The sequence below is a fragment of the Labrus mixtus genome, chromosome 1 (assembly GCF_963584025.1).
Source record: "Labrus mixtus chromosome 1, fLabMix1.1, whole genome shotgun sequence".
NCBI classification, from domain to species: domain Eukaryota; kingdom Metazoa; phylum Chordata; class Actinopteri; order Labriformes; family Labridae; genus Labrus; species Labrus mixtus.
The window spans coordinates 5,813,705-5,831,418 of record NC_083612.1 but is presented as its reverse complement, the minus strand read 5'-3'; the positions used below and the strand labels follow the sequence as shown (position 1 = coordinate 5,831,418).

Below are 17,714 nucleotides of genomic sequence, written 5' to 3'. Positions count from 1 at the left end.
TGATAATCTGCATAATGAAAGCAAGAATCTGACTGTAAATGTTTAGCTTAACCCTCATGCATCACTTTTTCTACTGTTTTTTGCATAAATCTCTTAAACACTTGTTTAAAATATGAATCTGTTCTATTTTTATAGCAGTTTTTGTAAATTGGACATCTTCGCCCTCCAATGTCCAAACCAAACCAAAAAGTCTTAAAAGGGTAGTAAATTAAACTGATGCCTGAGGGTTAATGTGCACCATTACCTGTCCCGTCCCCTAGAGGGCGTCCTTAACCTGTGCTGATATTGTGAACTAACAAGCAGAGGAGGCTTGTCTAGTGTTGTAGGACTCGAGATCAGTCCTTTTTGTAGGTCTCGGTCATGTTTAGACTTTATCGTCCCCAAGGGAAAATTCTTTTCCACAGCGCCGTTACTGTCCAAACAGACAAGTCCCACAACATACATACACAGAAAACAGAGTATACCACAAACAGAGATAGACAAAAAGTCAAGAGTTCCCACTCTGGCATGTTCAGCGAGGCCTTTTGTTTAGGGCCGTTATAACCGCAGGGATCAGGCTCCTCCCGAGGCGAGCCTCTGCTCCTCATAGCTCTGTACCTCCGTCCTGAGGGGAGCAGGGTGAGGTGAGGGTTAAACCAGACAGGAAGTGTTGGGAGAAGAGAGAGCGGGGGAAGACAGGCCGCAAAGGGCAGAAGTCGGACTCGAACCCTCGGCCACTGTGACGAGGACTATAGCCTCCGTACACGGGACAAGCAACATAACCACTCGGCTATCCGGCACCTCACCACTTTAATACTTTAACATGATAATAATACTCTTTATTCCCGCTTTAGGACTCTTTAGTTTTAGTTTTGGACTTTGTTGTCTCCCTCCTCCCTCGGCCTGCTGCACACCCGAGTATGATTCAGATTTAGAGGAGGAGTCAGTGGAGAGGCGCTTGAGGAACATGAGGACTGTTTCACAGAGGAGCTCTCAGACATGTTTTCTAAACCTCCTCCTGCACGAGTAGTTCACACTGATTGGTCTAAAATGCAGTTTGAGAGCAAATGTGAGGAACAGCTCATGACCCTGTTATAGATCCTTATTGCTAATTTATATTTCAAACAGAAAGACATTTGATGAGTACTGTTAGCGCTAGCCTGCTAGCTAACATTAGCTCCCGTCCTGCAGAGCTGCACAGACACACCAACGCATGAGTATGTAGCACTCACGGCGGCGTAGATTCAGCACGGCGGTATCAATCAGTGTCCTGTTTCTCTCATTAACACAGATTTATTTCAGACTCACAAAGAGCAGCAGACATTTGTTCTCCCTGATGGCGCCGCAGCAGCCCAGGAAGCCGAGCAGGAACAGCATGCCGCCCATCGCCAGGATGACGTAGACGCCCGTGAAGAGCAGCGGGTTCGCCGCCACGATCTCCCTGAAGCCCATCGGGTCCACCAGCACCCAGACGCCAACGCCGAGCAGGAAGGAGCCCCCCAGCTGGCACACAGAGGGTTAACACTTCAGACTGAGTTGTGCGTCCTTCTTTAACAACAGTTAAATAATAAAGAAATCTTTGATCTCATCGTGACGTGAATAAAAAGGCGAGCGGCGGGAAAAAGAACTCACGAAGATGAAGAAGTTAAAGATGAACATGAGGTACTTCATACAGCCGAGGCAATCGCCCTCCATCACTAATCCTCCAGCTGACACCTCCCCCTGACCCTGTGAACACACACACACACACACACACACACACACACACACACACACACACACACACACACACACACAGACACACACACACACACACACACACAGAGAGAGAAAACATTAGAGATTATTTCTAGAGTAAATATTCAGTGTTGTACCTTTTGTACACAAACTTCATATTCTACACGTTCTGGCTTCACTCTCAGGGAATTTAACGCTCCGTCCATTCTTAATAATCAGTCTTACTATGAAGCAAACATTTGACCGTCAGATGATCATAAACGTGCAGGGATGTAAACGATGACAGACTCCTGAGTGTGCTGATGAACGCCGCTCCTCTCTGACACGTCGTCACAGACGCTTAGAGAGTCTGTGAGGACGTGACTCTGACAGTCTGTCTCTCTGAGGATCAGCTGACGGCGTCGACATGTTGATGTGTGTGTGTGTGGGTGTGTGTGTGTCGGGGGGCAATCAGCGGGGGTGTGATGAGGACCAACTGTGCACTTTGCGGTCCTGATGGTGTTTACCAGTGAAAGGAACATTCAGCCACCTGTCACACTGAGCCGTCATCACAAACACAGCTGAGAGAAGATTCTCTGACCCGTACGATCAGCGCCACAGATTTGTTTTTAGAGGTCAGTCGAGCATTTAGTCGACTAATAATAAGTATTCTTAAGATTAAATGATTGATGATATTTGGATTTATTTTTGCATCTTTATTCTCGTATTTTTCTTTGCTGTTTGGGAAACAACCTGAGGTTACTAAGGTAGAAAAGCAGGTAGAGGCCCAGAATGCACCTGAGTGGGCCATGCAGCTGAAGACTTTCTTGGTTAATTTGTTGCCAACCGAACATCGTGGATCATCTCGTGAGTCGAGTGACCCTTTGAACCCGTCTGTCTCTGAAAGGTTTGTGTTTATAACGGAGGGGGAGGTCACTTCTACAGACGCTTTGGATCACAAATGTTCATCATGTTTTTATAAATCTTCTGATTTAGTTACAACTGATTTAATCTGTTTGTTTTAGAACCCGTCTGTTCAATCGGGACGTGTGTGTGTGTTTGTCTGTGTGTCTTTGTGTGTGTGTGTGTGTGTGTGTGTGTGTGTGTGTGTTGTGCGTGTGTGTCTCTGTGTGTTTGTGCGTGTGTCTCTGTGCGTGTGTGTGTGTGTGTGTGTGTGTGTGCAGATATTGTGTCTGTGTGTGTGTGCGTGTGTGTGTGTGTGCAGATATTGTGTGTGTGTGTGGGTGCGTGTGTGTGTGTGCAGATATTGTGTCTGTAACATGTTTTCTATCACAGTTTGGCATGTCGTGTGTTTGTGCTGACAGAGATGTGTTAATAATGCTGAGTGCACACACACACACACACACACACTTATTTCATCAACCCCGACCTCTCACATAAAGAGGCAGCAATTACCCAGAGTGCACTGCTGTCAGAAACCTGTGTAATTGCAGGCAGAGTGGAGGGTCCGTCAGCGTTCTTCATTAAAAGAAATGCTGTAAACAGAGCGCGGCGATGAGCCGTAAACACACTCTACCACAAGCTCGACAATCACACAGTGAGAGCGAGCACAGCTGCTGCTTTAGGGTGAGAAATAACTCCAACACTTCAATCTCAGACTTTAGCTTTTTGATTCTTCTTCTTCATCCTTTAAAAAAGTCTCTCCTGAGAAACTCCTCTGCTCACACACGAAGATGTTATATATATATTATATATAGACGGAGGAGGAGGAGGAGGAGGAGGAAGAGGAGGAGAAGGAGGAAGAGGAGGTGGACGAGGAGGAGGAGGAGCAAGAAGAAGAGGAGGAGGAGGAAGAAAAACCACCGGCTTCAAAGAATGACGCTGAACAGACACGGTCAGCGAGTTGACATGTTAGAGGAAGTGGATTGATCCCTGTTAACATGTTAGTCCGACTGAAATCTTACCGAGATGAATTTCACACCTACAAGATCAACCGGGCACCCTGTGGAGCATTTCTAATCTTTGAATTCATGCAGGACTTTCCTTCATTCAGAGACACAGACATGCAGGAATATAATATTTTGTCCCGCAGTCCTGCGCCCAAATTCAGACATTTCTATCGATATGTGGATCATGTGCAGCGATTACTGCATGGCTCTATCTGTAAATCTTAGCTACTGACCACATCTCCTCATGGGAGCTCCTGAGCTCTCAGGTCTTTCAGGTTGCATGGACTCCCCCCCCCCCCTTCTGTTTGTCGCTGGCGTCAGTGTGTTAGAAGCTCAGGATTCTTCTCCTGCCAGCAGAGGCCGGGCTCTCGAGTAGACGGAGCTCCCCCAACCTTCAGCGAGGTGATCTGGCTCTACTACCACCCGACGTCCCTGACGCCCAGCCTCCGCCATCGGACTGTGTCGTCCCCACAATCACCGCGTTCTCATTCATGCACGGCCTGCTCCGACATCTACCTCAGCGGAAAGGAAATCCGGACAACAGGAACGAGAGAAACACAAAGGAGAAATCCTTCCTGCATATTATCCCATATGCTCTTTAGTAAAGCATCTCCAGATAACACACAGACCATTGAAAAATGGCGAGGACATCTTCTGATTTAGAGTTCAACATTAGACTGGTCGTGTTCTTGAGGTACGAGATCTCGTCACAGTCCGAGTTATTTAATCATCATTCGTATCCAAATGAACCAAATGAAAATGAACTTCACATCTTTAGTCAGCCAAATGTTGCCAACACATTTGCGATATTCAGAACGTGTGCAGGAGCTTGCTTGTCATTTTAAATCCCTCGTATTGGGGGTCCAGGACTTTTTGTTGTCGTGGTATTAAAACAGGTCTCTATTATTTGATTTATATTAGAAGTTGAACATCCTGGTATCATGACTAAGTCTGGGAATCTCTCAAGATTCGATTGAGAATCAATTTTCGATTCAAAATGATTCTGGATTCTGGATTCATGATTCAAATTTTTGAGTTAGTACTTCAGGATCCAGTCATCTGTGAGACTGAGTTAGTTAAAGAGCTAACACTAAAAAAAATCAAAGTTATGACTCTATTCAAAATCTCAAAGATAAGAATCTTGATTATTTTCCCCTCCTCTAATCATGACAGCTCTACAGTAAAATAAACGAGCAGACTTCTGATCCGTTTCTCCGTCCTCTCACTGCTAAGATGCAGACTTGAGATTCCCGAGAGCTTCCTGCTCCTTCTTCTTCTTCTTCTTCTTCTTCTCTGCAGCTTAATGAGGACAAAGTGAGAGTCAATAAAACCCGAACATGTTGGAGAGGCTCGTTGGAGTGTTTGATGAATTTAGATAATTAAAGGGAGATTGCTTCTGACCCCCCTGAGACCTTTGTGTCTCCTCTCTCTCTCTCTCTCCCTCACTCTCTCTCTGCTGTTTAACATCAGAGCAGGAGGTCAGTCAGTGCGAGCTAAAACCACCTCCACACTCTGTGTGTATGTGTGTGTGTGTGTGTGTGTGTATGTGTGTGTGTGTGTGGGTTCTTCATCCTCCTGTTTTTATCACGTTTGCATCTCTGAGACTTTTGAGCATGAAATAAGATAATTTCTCCCTCGTGTGGTTCTCTTGTGAAGCTCGGAGGTCGAGGTAGAAACTGTCTGACGGGTTTTGGACGTGGACGCGATATCAGATAATTTATTGTTTTTAATTATTAAATATTGCAGACAAACTCCAGCACACCGTCTTAATTGTAAAAGTACATAGTGACCAAACTAACCAAGACCAGGACGTCCAGAGACCAGAGTGCTCCAAGCAAGGGATCAAGAGACCGAGTCAAGACCAAGGCAGGATGTGACCGACTCGATTTAAGACCAAATCATACCTGAGACCAGAGTGCTCTGAGACCGAGAGACAAGACCAAGACCTTTAGGGATCAAGAGACCGAGTCAAGACCAAGACCAAGACCAAGACCTTTAGGGATCAAGAGACCGAGTCAAGACCAAGACCAAGGCAGGATGTGACTGACTCGAGTCAAGACCAAAATATACCTGAGACCAGAGTGCTCAGAGACCAAGACAAGACCAAGACATTAAGAGATCGAAGCTGATGAAAGACCATAAATATCCAAGTCAATCTCAGAAACCTCCTTTTTTTCTCCGATGTTTCTGGACACCACGTGATTGCAGTGTTAGCCTCCAATCCAATGGAGGCGCCTCCAGCCATCGTTGGGCGTGAAGCTGACATCCAGAGACAGAAACATATTAACGCTCACATCAAACCTAATGAGCAATTCAGAGTCATCACAACCTAATGAGTCTTTGGACTGTGGGAGGAAGCCGGAGAATGTGGAGAGAACCCACACACGCCGATCACGCACGTTGGGTAAAGAGACGGACAGACGGATTCCTCCCTTTATGAGAACTTGAGCTGATGTGGGGCGCTGAGTCACGCAGGTCTGTGGTGATGTGGGGAAAATGACGTGTCTCTCTCCGAGTTGACTCGAGGACAGAGTGATGTAATGTCGAGTGCTGACTGTGCACAGGGGTAAAGAGTCATGGCCCCAAAATAGAGTTTAAAATTCAGACTTTAAATATTTAATACAAACATGAAGTCAAAGCGGAAGAGGAGGAGGAGGAAGATGTGGAGGATGAGGAGGATGAGGAGGAAGAGGAGGAAGATGTGGAGGATGAGGAGGAGGGGGAGGAGGAGGAGGAGGAGGAGGAGGAGGTCCACTTCATCTGTGGGTCTTTTTTTAATTCACTTATGTGTCTCCTCACATCCCACGTTGTTTCCTGACACCAGGAGATGACCAGATGAGAACTCTTCACTTCACAGCGCCAATCTGATGCGGCGTCAGGTACTGATGACGCGCTGCACAGCTGATTCACCTGTCACCTGTATGTCTTGGTCTCAGTCAGTGTGGTCTTGACTACAACACTAATCTGAAGGCAGACAACAACACCACTTCTTCTTTCTGTCTGACTTGGTGGTCAAAGCCCATCGTGGGGGACTTTGGAGCGTGCTCAGAAGCCCAGAAGTCCTAGTCCAGTTTGGGTCTGATTGAGGTGTACACATGGATCTCCAACCACATTATGTAGACGTGTTAGTCTGACTTTGAGAAATGTATCTTAGCACGATTGCAGTCAGTCTGACATGTTTACAGGAAGTCGGGCGATCACAATAAATCCACTTTTTCTACCTGGATGTAAACACACTCTGCTGTCAGAGTACGAGCCTTCTCATTGGTCAGGCTGACTCATAGCGGTTAAACAAACAGAGAAGAAGAAGTGTGAAGAGATAGAGAAGAGGACAGAGAAGTGTCAGAAGGTATCGTACCATATGTACCTGTTTAATGAGTGTGTTTCAGGTGAACTTGGAGAACCGACGTGCTCGTCCTCTGACTCTGTTCTGCTTCACTTCAGCTGCAGAGAGGAGAGAAAGTCTTAGTACAAGATGACCTGTGACGAGAACAGAGTCAAACGTTTCAAACACAAACATGTTGGTCACACGTGAAATATTTACTTGATGGTTTTTATTATGTTTTATATTGAGTGACAGCTCCGCTCTGCTGCTCGTTTCTTTCTTTCTGTTAAACAAAACAACAACATGAAACAACGAGGAAACGGGCGAGAAATGGAGAAATCGATGATGCAATGAGAGCGATGCATCATGCTGTCGAAGTCATGCTCCGTGTGCGTTTGTGAGATTCACTTCATGATTCATGTTTTTTTTTAATCATGATTCAACCTGCAGGCTTGTTTGTAACAATTGGAAAATTAACCCTTTAAGGCTTTCAAGCTCTTTTGTTTCTTACTTTTGTTAAACCTGCTTCATGACTCGTGTTCCCGCTCGGCCTTCGTATATTGATGTGGGACGAATTATTTCAGAGAATTTTGGATCATAAAATAACCAAAAACAGGGCTGCAGGTAGCCGGGTTTCGAATCCGACCTGTGTCCATCCACTCCAGTCTCTGAAAGTGAAGGCAGAAAAAGCCCAAAGATAAAACTTTAAAAGAAGACCAGCAGCTTTATGTGCAGAGATAGTTCCTGAGTTTTAATTTGCATGATATCTTTATCTTTTCTCCAAATCGATTTAACGCTGACATCGAGCTCAGCTAACTGACTCAGAGAAGAGGTTTTTTATTGGGCAGGTGAGGTCACCTGTTGGACAAACTCTGGCTTGTTTTTATGTCAAACATTAGAGATCATGTTGCATTGTGGGAGTCTGACACTGTAAGAAGTCATGAAACAAACATCGGTACGGGCAATCGGCTAACTATTTTCTATTTCCGTTCCTGTAGTGTGTTTGATTTTTACTTGTGTCATGTAGGGCTGGGCGATATGGACCAAAACTCATATCTTGATATTGATTAACTGAATGGCGATACTCGATATATATCGATATGTATTTTATTAACAGTGAAAACACATTGAAAATAAACTACCTGTTTGTGAATTTAAAAAGTAATATTATAAAATAAAAATGTTCCTTAAATACAATAAAAGAGAGAGAGAGGAGGAGCAGGGTTAAGAGGGACAGTCAGTCAGTCATCATCAGTGAGATGAGGAAAAGGTGACCTGGCACCTCTGTGACATTATTTTAATGCAACATAAACTATATCAATATTTACGATATTGTCTTACCCTATATCTTGTTTGAAAATACATCGACATAGCTTAAAAAGTTGATATATTTCCCAGCCCTAGTGTCATGTCACCCCTAACATCTACAGGTACCAAAACATGAGGTTTACGATCTCTACAAAATAAAAGAGTCTATCCTCAGAGAGTTCAAATCGGATCAATCTGACAACAGAAGGAACTTCAGGCCCGAAATCTGTGATCACTCTGTGTGTCTTCTTGATGTGTAACTGTGCGTTCGGCTACAGGCTGAAGATGAAGATGTGGTCCTGTCATACAGAAGGGACGTGACTCACGATGTGTCGACCTTCAGATCTGTTGACAGCAGCTCTGCCCACACAGAGACGAGACCTTCCCTCTGCTGCTCACTCACTCAGAGACAAACTGACAGAACACAGAATCCCCGTCATGTGCAGGCGGACTGAGCGCTGACTAATCCTCAACTGTTTTCATCTCTGAAGTGTTTAATGACAAGTCGATCAAACGCTCCTGAACTCAACGCCATCCTGATCAAAGCAGAGTCAACAAACTGCTCCTGCTGTTTATCCTGGCATCAACAGACACGATTAAGTGGTGGTCAAAACGGAGAAGCACGCCGACATGGACAGAAAGATTTACAAGGACATTCAAAAACAAACTATAACACATCCAAAACAAATAAATAAACGATCAGACGTACAACTGAAAAGAAATGCAACAAAATAAACGCTGCATATCCAGTCATCACCGCAGAAGTGCTCCAGGCCTGTAGGGGGCGCTCAGTGGATCAAGCATGAGACGAGAGGTCTGCAGGCTGCAGCCATAGCCAACTCCACTGGACTTAAAACCTCATCCTCCCAGTGGCCTAAATCAACCAGCAAATATTTTCTCCTTAAACCCGGTTTCACATCAATCCATTTCTGCTTAGCGCCCCCTTCTGGCCTGGAGCACTCTTATTGTCGATACTGGATATGTTAATACATTTGTGTTGGATTTCTGCAGCACGTTTCTGTCGTTGCATTTGTTTAAGACTTTTATATGTGTCTTTATATTGTCTTGATTATATTTTGCAGCCTGTTTCTCCTCATTATAACCTTTTTGGTGGCTGCATCTTGATAGTTGAACAGCCGACTGTATTGTTTGCAGTGAAAAATTGTGAAAAAGAAAAGAGATTGAAGTTTTGCAAAAGACGCTGATGCCATTAAACTCCGTCAGAGCTGCGTCAGGAGAATAATAAGAGGCTGGCTCTGCCTCGCTGTCAGGAGCTGCTCTACACTCACAGTTCTTCTCTGACTGCTTAAAGGAAAGCTTCACTCCTGATGGAGGTGGGATGAAAAGAAAATGACTCCCATCACTTCAGCTCTCTGTGCTGTGTGAGCGCCGAGCTGTCAGGGGACACTTCTTAAAAGATACAAGTTAAACATGAACACAGAGGTGGAGACATGAACCTCCAGAGACCAAATAACAACTGAGAAGAGGAAGGAGGATGAGGAGGAGGAGGAAGAGGAGGAGGAGGAGGAAGAGGAGGAGGGGGGAGAGAGGATGAAGAGGAGGAGGAAGAGGAGGAGGAGGAGGAAGAGGAGGAGGAGGAGGAGAGGGAGGATGAAGAGGAGGAGGGGGAGGAGGATAGGGAGGAGGAGGAAGAGGAGGAGGGGGAGGAGGAGGAGAGGAGGAGGAGGAGGAAGAGGAGGAGGGGAGAGGGAGGAGGAAGAGGAGGAGGAGGAAGAAGAGGAGGAAGAGGAGGAGGCCTATCTTAATGCAGCTCATGCTGGTTTCATACAAACTGCTAGTTTCACAAAATCAAGACCACAGTCGTCCTGACTGATCCAGGTAGAGCAGTTCAGATATCGAGGTTCACAAAATGCCTCTGATGTCGGCTTAGATGCAGCACCACTTATCAGCAGGTACACCTGTCCATGCACTTATGTGACAATATAAAGTCAACGTTTTATCCAGCAGGCTGCGCTGTGTTGTCACCACAGAGGTCAAAGTTTCCTAACTCAGTGACATAACAGCCCGGGTGGCGATACACTGAGCCTCGTATCAGCTCCTGTGACCAAGGACCACACAGGGAGCAGACTCCTCATCACAGCTGAAAACATCTGGTTCAGGTTAGCAGAATAAAGCGGAGCGGGTGCAGAAATATCCAGTCAGCTGGTTTCTCTCTCTCTCTCTCTTCTGCATGCTGAGCGTGGACGTACGAGTGGCTGAGTGCCAAACGCTCTGGTGATGAAGCCCCCGTGTTTCAGCTGCAGCTCCTCTCTGCGTTTCATAAACCACAGACCGTGACTGAGAGCGTTTGGAGTGACCTCACTGTGTGCAAACATACAGTACGGTGGCCCTGAAGGTCGACTGCAAAATCATTTCACTAAACGCAGAAATGTGTAACACAGAAACGTTTCACAATTTTTTTTAAATGTCTCTAAAAAGCTTTCATGATGCTCAAAATATTTTTGCATTGCTTGAAATGATTTTGCTGTTGACCTTCTGAGAACAGACGAGTTGTTGAGGTCGGATTTTAAAGAGCAGACACAGTTGGACTTCTGATCTCTAACTGAACGTCTAATATATTAGAACAATCAGTCTTTATGTTTTAACGAGGAGTCAGTAGAAATATTTGTAAACATTCAAACATGGCCCCTCCTCCTGGGCTCATCGCCCCCAGAAGCCCCGCCCCCTGCAGGAAGTAGTGTGTACGTTTACTGCTTGTACCTACACTGTAAGCTATGGGCACACTAGCACAAGCTAACGGCCGGTGTTTGTCACCTGTGTGTCCAACAGGAAGCAGATCAACTTTAGTCCACGGGTAAAAGACAACACAAGGTTCACCCTCGTTTTAGAACAAGCTTTATCTACTTGGTGTTTCTCCTCACTTATATTTTTTCTTCTTTGCTGCTACGTCCACGTCCGTCATATTCACCGGTTTGAACGGCGTCCAATCACTGAATTGTATCCACTCCTAAACTCACCTGCTGCGCTGTCATTGGCTGGAGGAAACACACCAGCTCCACCCAGAAGAAACGTCCCGAGTCAACCAGAACAAAGCAGAACAGTAAAATCCAGTCAGAGGACAGAGTCTCTGCAGACACAGTCACCACCACACATGTACGGAGGCCCAGAAGGGACGATGGAGCAGCTTCACTTTAGGATATCTGTAATCATCCTTCTTCCTGTACTAAATGTTTCATTGAAGCTCCTGTTTGTCCTGCTTGTCTTTAAACTCTCTCTTCTCTTTATTCTAATAAAACATCTCCTCTTTGACTCCCTGTTTATTTTTATCCTCTGTTTCTAATTTAGGTGAAGCTCTTTGTGACAGATTCACACAGATTCAGAGAAGATGTTCACGGTGAAGTCTTTTGTACGCCTGACTAACACATGACCACAAAGAGTAGAGCAGACCCCCCCCCCCACCCTCGCCCCGCCCCCCAGTGCAGCGACAGGGTTCAGATCAGGGGTCTCTCTGTGAGGCTGACCCACCATCTGCTCCTTAATCTGGTTAAAAGTGGAAACCTCTGACAGAGCAGCAGGATGTGAGTGTGATGTGTTCACATCGTGTTAAAGACGATAATTCAATCAGCCAATCAGAGAAACCCGCCTCTTTCCTCTTTGTGAGGTTTAAGCATCAACACTGAATCTCCCATTACAACAAACCTGACAGCTCAACACACAAACCAGCAGATGACACACAGGAGCACAGACACTTTGTTACTTCTTTAAACTTATTCATGTGAAATATTTGAAATGTTTGACTCTAATTCAAAACAACGTTTATCTGAGTTCAACTTAAAAGGTCCGGTTTCTTAAAGAGTGGTCACATTGCTTCCTTTAGGCCCGGCTCAGACTACAGGAGTCCTAAAATCTGATCTGATTCTGAGACTGATAAAGTCTCTGTAGCGTGCAGCAGCAGGACTGAATGAACCCCATCTATGAATTGTGGGCTAAAACTCTGGTGTCATCAACCCCTATAGTCTCAGGTCTGCAGGGCTCTAATTTTCAGAGCCTGGCCCTCATAGACCCCCTCAGTCCCCCCTGGGGACTCTGGTTCTGTTCAGTCCTTTTGTCAGAGACCCGCTGTGATCCACAAATAGACCAAAGAGACCTCACATGAACACGAACAGAGGGGACAGATGGAGACGTCTCCGTCCTCCAGAGACTCCACCTGAACGCTCGGGAGGAGGGGGGCGAGGAGGAGGAGGAGGAGGAGGGGTGCGAGGAGAAGGAGGACAAGAAGGAGGAGGACAAGAAAGAGGGAGACAAGGAGCAGAAAAAGGACAATGAGGAAGGAGACAAGGAGGAGGACAAGGAGGAGGAGGGAGACAAGGAGGAAGGAGACAAGGAGGAGGAGGAGGACAAGGAGGAGGGAGCGAGGAGGAGGAGGGAGACAAGGAGGAAGGAGACAAGGAGGAGGAGGAGGAGGACAAGGAGGAGGAGGGAGACAAGGAGGAGGAGGAGGAGGAGGGGGGAGAGGAGGAGGGAGAGGAGGAGGAGGACAAGAAGGAGGAGGAGGGAGACAAGGAGGACAAGAAGGAGGGAGATGAGGAGCAGGAGGAGGACAAGGAGAAGGAACACTGAAACACCTGTCCTGTGTCTGAGCTGCTTTATCTCATCATGACTTTAAAACTTTACTTTTGGGCTTCTTGCTTTAATTTAGCTGCGAGTAGAACTTCTTGCAGTACTCATCGTCATGTTAATAAAACCCAAAAGATTAGAAGAAAACCAGTTTTAATTTGTACACCATTAAAAGCATTAAACTGTGAAACTCAACACGCTCCTTGTGACAACAGACTTTAGTTGAATTGATTTTCTTGTGTAATAACACGTTATCTTTACCTTAACCTTTAACCTTTCTTTAAAAATGTTACTAACTCTCCTTCCAACAAAGTTCACCTGGTTCATTTCTTATATCACCCTGGACTGCTTTATGCTTTATGAGATTAATATTTGGTGGCTATTATCATTAATTTAGTCATTAAGAGATGTGCAGAATTTCAAAAATGAAATAATAATTTGAATTATTAGAGGATTAAATCGATTTATATGATTTTATTTACGTGTGTTGCTCCTCTTAATGACGTCAGAAATATTGCAGTTGTCCAACACTACTTTACAAGTCTCAGAGGTGAAATAAAAGATGTTATCCTCAATAGCAGTTTATCAGTTAATTGCATTAAAAAATTAACTGAATTTAACGTTGACATTGTCCGGTGTTACGGTTTAAAGAGTGACCGTGTGAACTGGAGACTTTCAGCCGAATGCGTCTGTGGTTGTCGTAGTAGGTAAAGAAACGGTATTTTTGACATTACAATAAAAAACTCTCAACAAAGATGTATTGCTAACACACTTCCCGTCTTCAACATCTGTTGTAACCATGACAACCACAGACTCGTTCGGCTGAAAGTCGCCAGTTAACGTCGCTGGGAGTTAATCTGTTAATTCCGTTAGAAATGAATTTAACGTTGACCAGTGTTACGGTTTAAAGAGTGACCGTGTTAAATGGAGACTTTCAGCCGAAAATGTATTTGGTTTGTCGTTGTTACAAACATAAATTAATGTTAGTTTTGACATTAACAAGATGTAATTTTGTTGCTACACTCTCGGTCTTGAACATCTGTTGTAACCATGACAACCACAGACTCCACAGACTGAAAGTCTCCAGTTAACACGGTCACTGTTTTCACCGTTACACGGGCAAACTCCCGCACTCTCGTCTAAATTGAGCCGACGATTATTTCTGGAAAGTTTCGGTACATTTTCGATATTATCAGTCATTTATAAGTTTAAGTATTTAATTATAGCAAAACTTGACGTTAAGGTAACGTGCCTATTTATTTTAAGGTAAACTCACTGAATCAGAGTCTTTGAATATTAACGACTGTTACTCACCGCCAAACACGAGTTTCTTCCGGACAAACGCGACTCTGCCCTTAAAAGTGAAGCAGAAAGTCTCCGGACGAACTGATACATCCAACAAACTGCTCACAGTCTTCAGTAACTCTCCCCGGCAGCTTCTGTTCACTCCTCCGTCTGCGCTCGACTGTTCTCTGTGTCACAGTTTAAACAGACGTCAAGCTAACATGCTAATATACGCTCTGTTTCCGGTCCAGAGTGTCAGAATAAAACTATCACTGTCACATTGAAATGTGTCATCTAGTAGGAAAATCTGGGGGCTGCTCCTTTATTTCAATTTATTTTATAAATGTTTTTATTGGCATATTAAATGTTTAAAACGTAATTACAAACCGTAAAACTTCAAAATAAAGCCCATCCTAATTTAAGTCCCAATCTCTTTCACTAGCCTGGTGTTGCTGCACTATTTGATAGCTCTCCATTAGAGGCCCCTCTGCATTTAGTGTTGAAATAGTTTGTGAATCGAGTGATTTAAATCAAAAATATGTGAATGTTTGAGTATCTACGGAAGCGTATTGCATTCATGTGGGGAATTTTTTTTTGGCCTGGTTTCTTGTTATTATGAGATAAAGATCTTGTTATAATGAGAAAAGATCTCGTTATTACGAGCTAAAGATGTCATAGCATTAGGGTGGTGGCGATGAGGAGGCGTGGGTTTGTTTATGGGAGTGTACAGTACACCAGTGGCAGCTCATTACAACATTTCAGTATAAACACCGTAGCAGGCGATTCTGGCGCCGCAGTTGTTTTTCATGGGGTTAAAATATTTTCAGTAAATGCCTAAGCGTAGCTTGAGACACCACATAGCCAGCTTGAATGCAATTCAGATGCATGACTTTATATCGGTGAAGCATACCATACCTATTTAACTGATCCCGGAAGAATAACGTTACGTCAAGTAGGTCAGATTGTGCTTTGCTTTCCGTCTGAACAACTTTAACGCCTTCAGATGTCTGCGCTAAGTCGACAAGCTCATGAGAATACCATTTGTATTACTCAAAGATGATGATATTTCCCAATGCCTTAAACTGAGATGAAAATAAAACACAATCAAATCAATAACCATCATCAACCGTCATCGTTGCCTTTTGATCTTCCTCCCTTCTCTGCCTGCCACAGTGCAAACTTCATTAACTTCATTCTTTTTGTCTTTGTAATGTGTGTCTTTTCTCATTATAACGAGATCTTTATATCGCAATAACAAGAAACCAGGAGGAAAAAGAAATCCCCACATGAATGCAATACGCTTCCGTAAGTATCTCATCAGAAACACCAAATCTAGTAACCTTGTTTAGTTTTCCCAGCACTCAGAAACTGCAGCAGCTGAAAGTGAAACTCTCTCTCACATGAAACATCGACAGAATAAAAACATGTTTGCAGAGATAAAAGCATGACATGAACTCCTCCCTCCCCGCTCTGTGCTGTTTCCTCTGATGTTGCGTTCACTATAATTGATGATGTGCCTCCGAGCAAGGTGACCTCGTCCTCCATCTTTTAAAGGCTTTCATGAAGCCGATACACAGTTTATTTTACGCAGCTTAGCATGAAGTGTAATAGCAGAAGGTCGCTGCATTCTGCTGTTTGCTGAGAAGTAGTTACAGCTGAAAAGTTCCTGGTATGGGCTGATTGCCACGTACAGAGGGCTACATGGTCAAGTCCTAAATAATAAATAGGAGATATTTGGTTAGAAAAGGAGGACTGTGGACAAGTGTTACACTTTATTATGGAATCATAAGAGCAAAAAACCTTCAAAAACACACGATTAATGTGGCCCACGTTAAATCAATGAAGTGTTTCATATTGTAGGTTAAGTTTAAAACGTCTGTGAGGCTTCTTAAAGGAAGAATGTGTGACTTTTTGATCCAGTAGATGTCACCCTTCAGCGCCAGCGTGAAACCAAAACAAACTGCTTATTGGCCACGCCTCCTCCAGACCGAAGCCTCCGCCCTCCTGCAGCCACACACCTCCAACACCTCTTCACACAAGTTTGTAAGAAGGAGTTAAGTGCAAGATGCGAACAAAATTGTCCTTGAGCTGCAGTCCTGCATTGTTGTGTTAGCATGCTAATGTTAGCGCTCTTTAGTTAGCTTGTAGCTTCATATTGCATGTAAATTGACACAGAATGAGCGTGATCTAAAAACTCTTACTAACATCCAAATAATCAGTATGTTCTTTTTCTTCTCTCTAGTTCTTGACTAAAACAGCTTTTAAACACAAGGGGAGGAGCCGGCCGTCCTGTCCATGTAAACACGGCTCTGACAACAACACAGCCAGCGGGACTCGAGCTTCTCCCTCATTGTAGACAGTCATGACTTAGAGACACATTTACACAGGATGGACTGGATTTATGATATATTTATGTGGAACATGTCGCACATTCTGCCTTTAAAACAAGTAAGACACAACATGTAAATCAGGGCTTTATTATGTCTATGAATGATAACAAATTCTTCTTTTGCTCCGGCATTAATCAGAGCCTGGTCTTCCCGAGGACGCCTGCAGCTTCATGTTTCTGTGTGTAGGGACTGAGGATCATCCCACACACAGAAACACCTCTGTTCCCTCTGACAGAACAGAAACATCTGGCAGAAAACATGGCGGACACCTGGGAGCTCCGGTCTGTTCAGCACAATCAGACGAATGGGACACCTCCACCTCCTTCATGGGTGGTCCACATTTGTCATGCTTTCACCTCCTCTCTGCGGCTCCAGTCAGAGATTTACGGTTTAGAGAAAAGCTGCAGCGATCAGGGAGCAGGAGGGAGATATTTCAATAATGCAGCAGCCTCCTGTGGGGCTCATAGCGGGAGAACCACAACACATCAGTGGGATGTATCTCCGCTTTAAAGAGCGGGGCCTTTTCTCTGAGGACACAAAGGCTATCAGGTTTATACAGACAAATATACAACATCATTCAGTTTTAGCTGAAGGCTTTTTAACAATTAAACATGTTAAACGTTAGCAGAGGTTTCTCAGCGTCATCTCCTGCAGGCGGTGAAGTTGAAAGATGTTAATGTCTTGCAGTTCCTCCAGTATCCACTAGAGTCTGTCTCCTGCCGTGAGTCAGGCTCCCGAGCGCACAGCCAGCGCCTTTCTTACCCGAAAAACGCTACATGGCCACAGGGCCGAAGAGGTGTTTATTCTGATAGCATCCTTAGTTCATTTTTTGTCCAAATCAAGCAGCAACCTCCGGTGTTGAAAAATGAAGCCGATACTGAAGTGTAAAATCATGCAGTTCCTCGAGTGTCCACTAGAGGCTGGCTGCAGAAGCACAGGAAGTCACATACACACCCATTCAAAACAGCCTGTTTTTACAGCAGAGATTAACATGTTTACAGCCTGGTTCGAAAAAACAAATAGGTCTGATTAGCTCTGATCGGCACACACTGTACGGGGGGGTGAATGTTGTGATGACTCATCAGTTTTGATTTGATGAAGGATAAGAGTCATTCACAATAAGGCGTGTAGCTGACCTGATTGACAGGTGGGTGCGGTGTAACGGTTTGTCAGGAGGTTTAAAACCCGCCTCAGCTCCAGCTCTCAGTCTGTCGTTAGGTTGAC

General features: G+C 44.6%; 1 protein-coding gene across 6 annotated transcripts in view; it reads right to left on the bottom strand.

Annotated features, from left to right (window-relative positions):
* LOC132975405 (tetraspanin-18B-like) overlaps positions 1 to 14,282 on the bottom strand; it is a 17,799-nt gene extending 3,517 nt beyond the window's left edge. Inside the window, exons 1-4 of one of the 6 annotated variants that reach the window (XM_061040045.1) lie at positions 14,093 to 14,282; positions 6,964 to 7,049; positions 1,612 to 1,707; positions 1,288 to 1,482 (exon numbers count right to left, since the gene is read on the bottom strand). In XM_061040045.1, coding sequence (XP_060896028.1) covers positions 1,288 to 1,482; positions 1,612 to 1,707; positions 6,964 to 6,966 — 294 coding nt within the window. In that variant the 5' untranslated portion in view covers positions 6,967 to 7,049; positions 14,093 to 14,282. The remainder of the gene's footprint in view (positions 1 to 1,287; positions 1,483 to 1,611; positions 1,708 to 6,963; positions 7,050 to 14,092) is intronic. The other 5 variants (XM_061040301.1, XM_061039963.1, XM_061040215.1 and 2 more) reach the window with 5 other exon arrangements.
* Between the last annotated feature and the right edge of the window lie 3,432 nt (positions 14,283 to 17,714).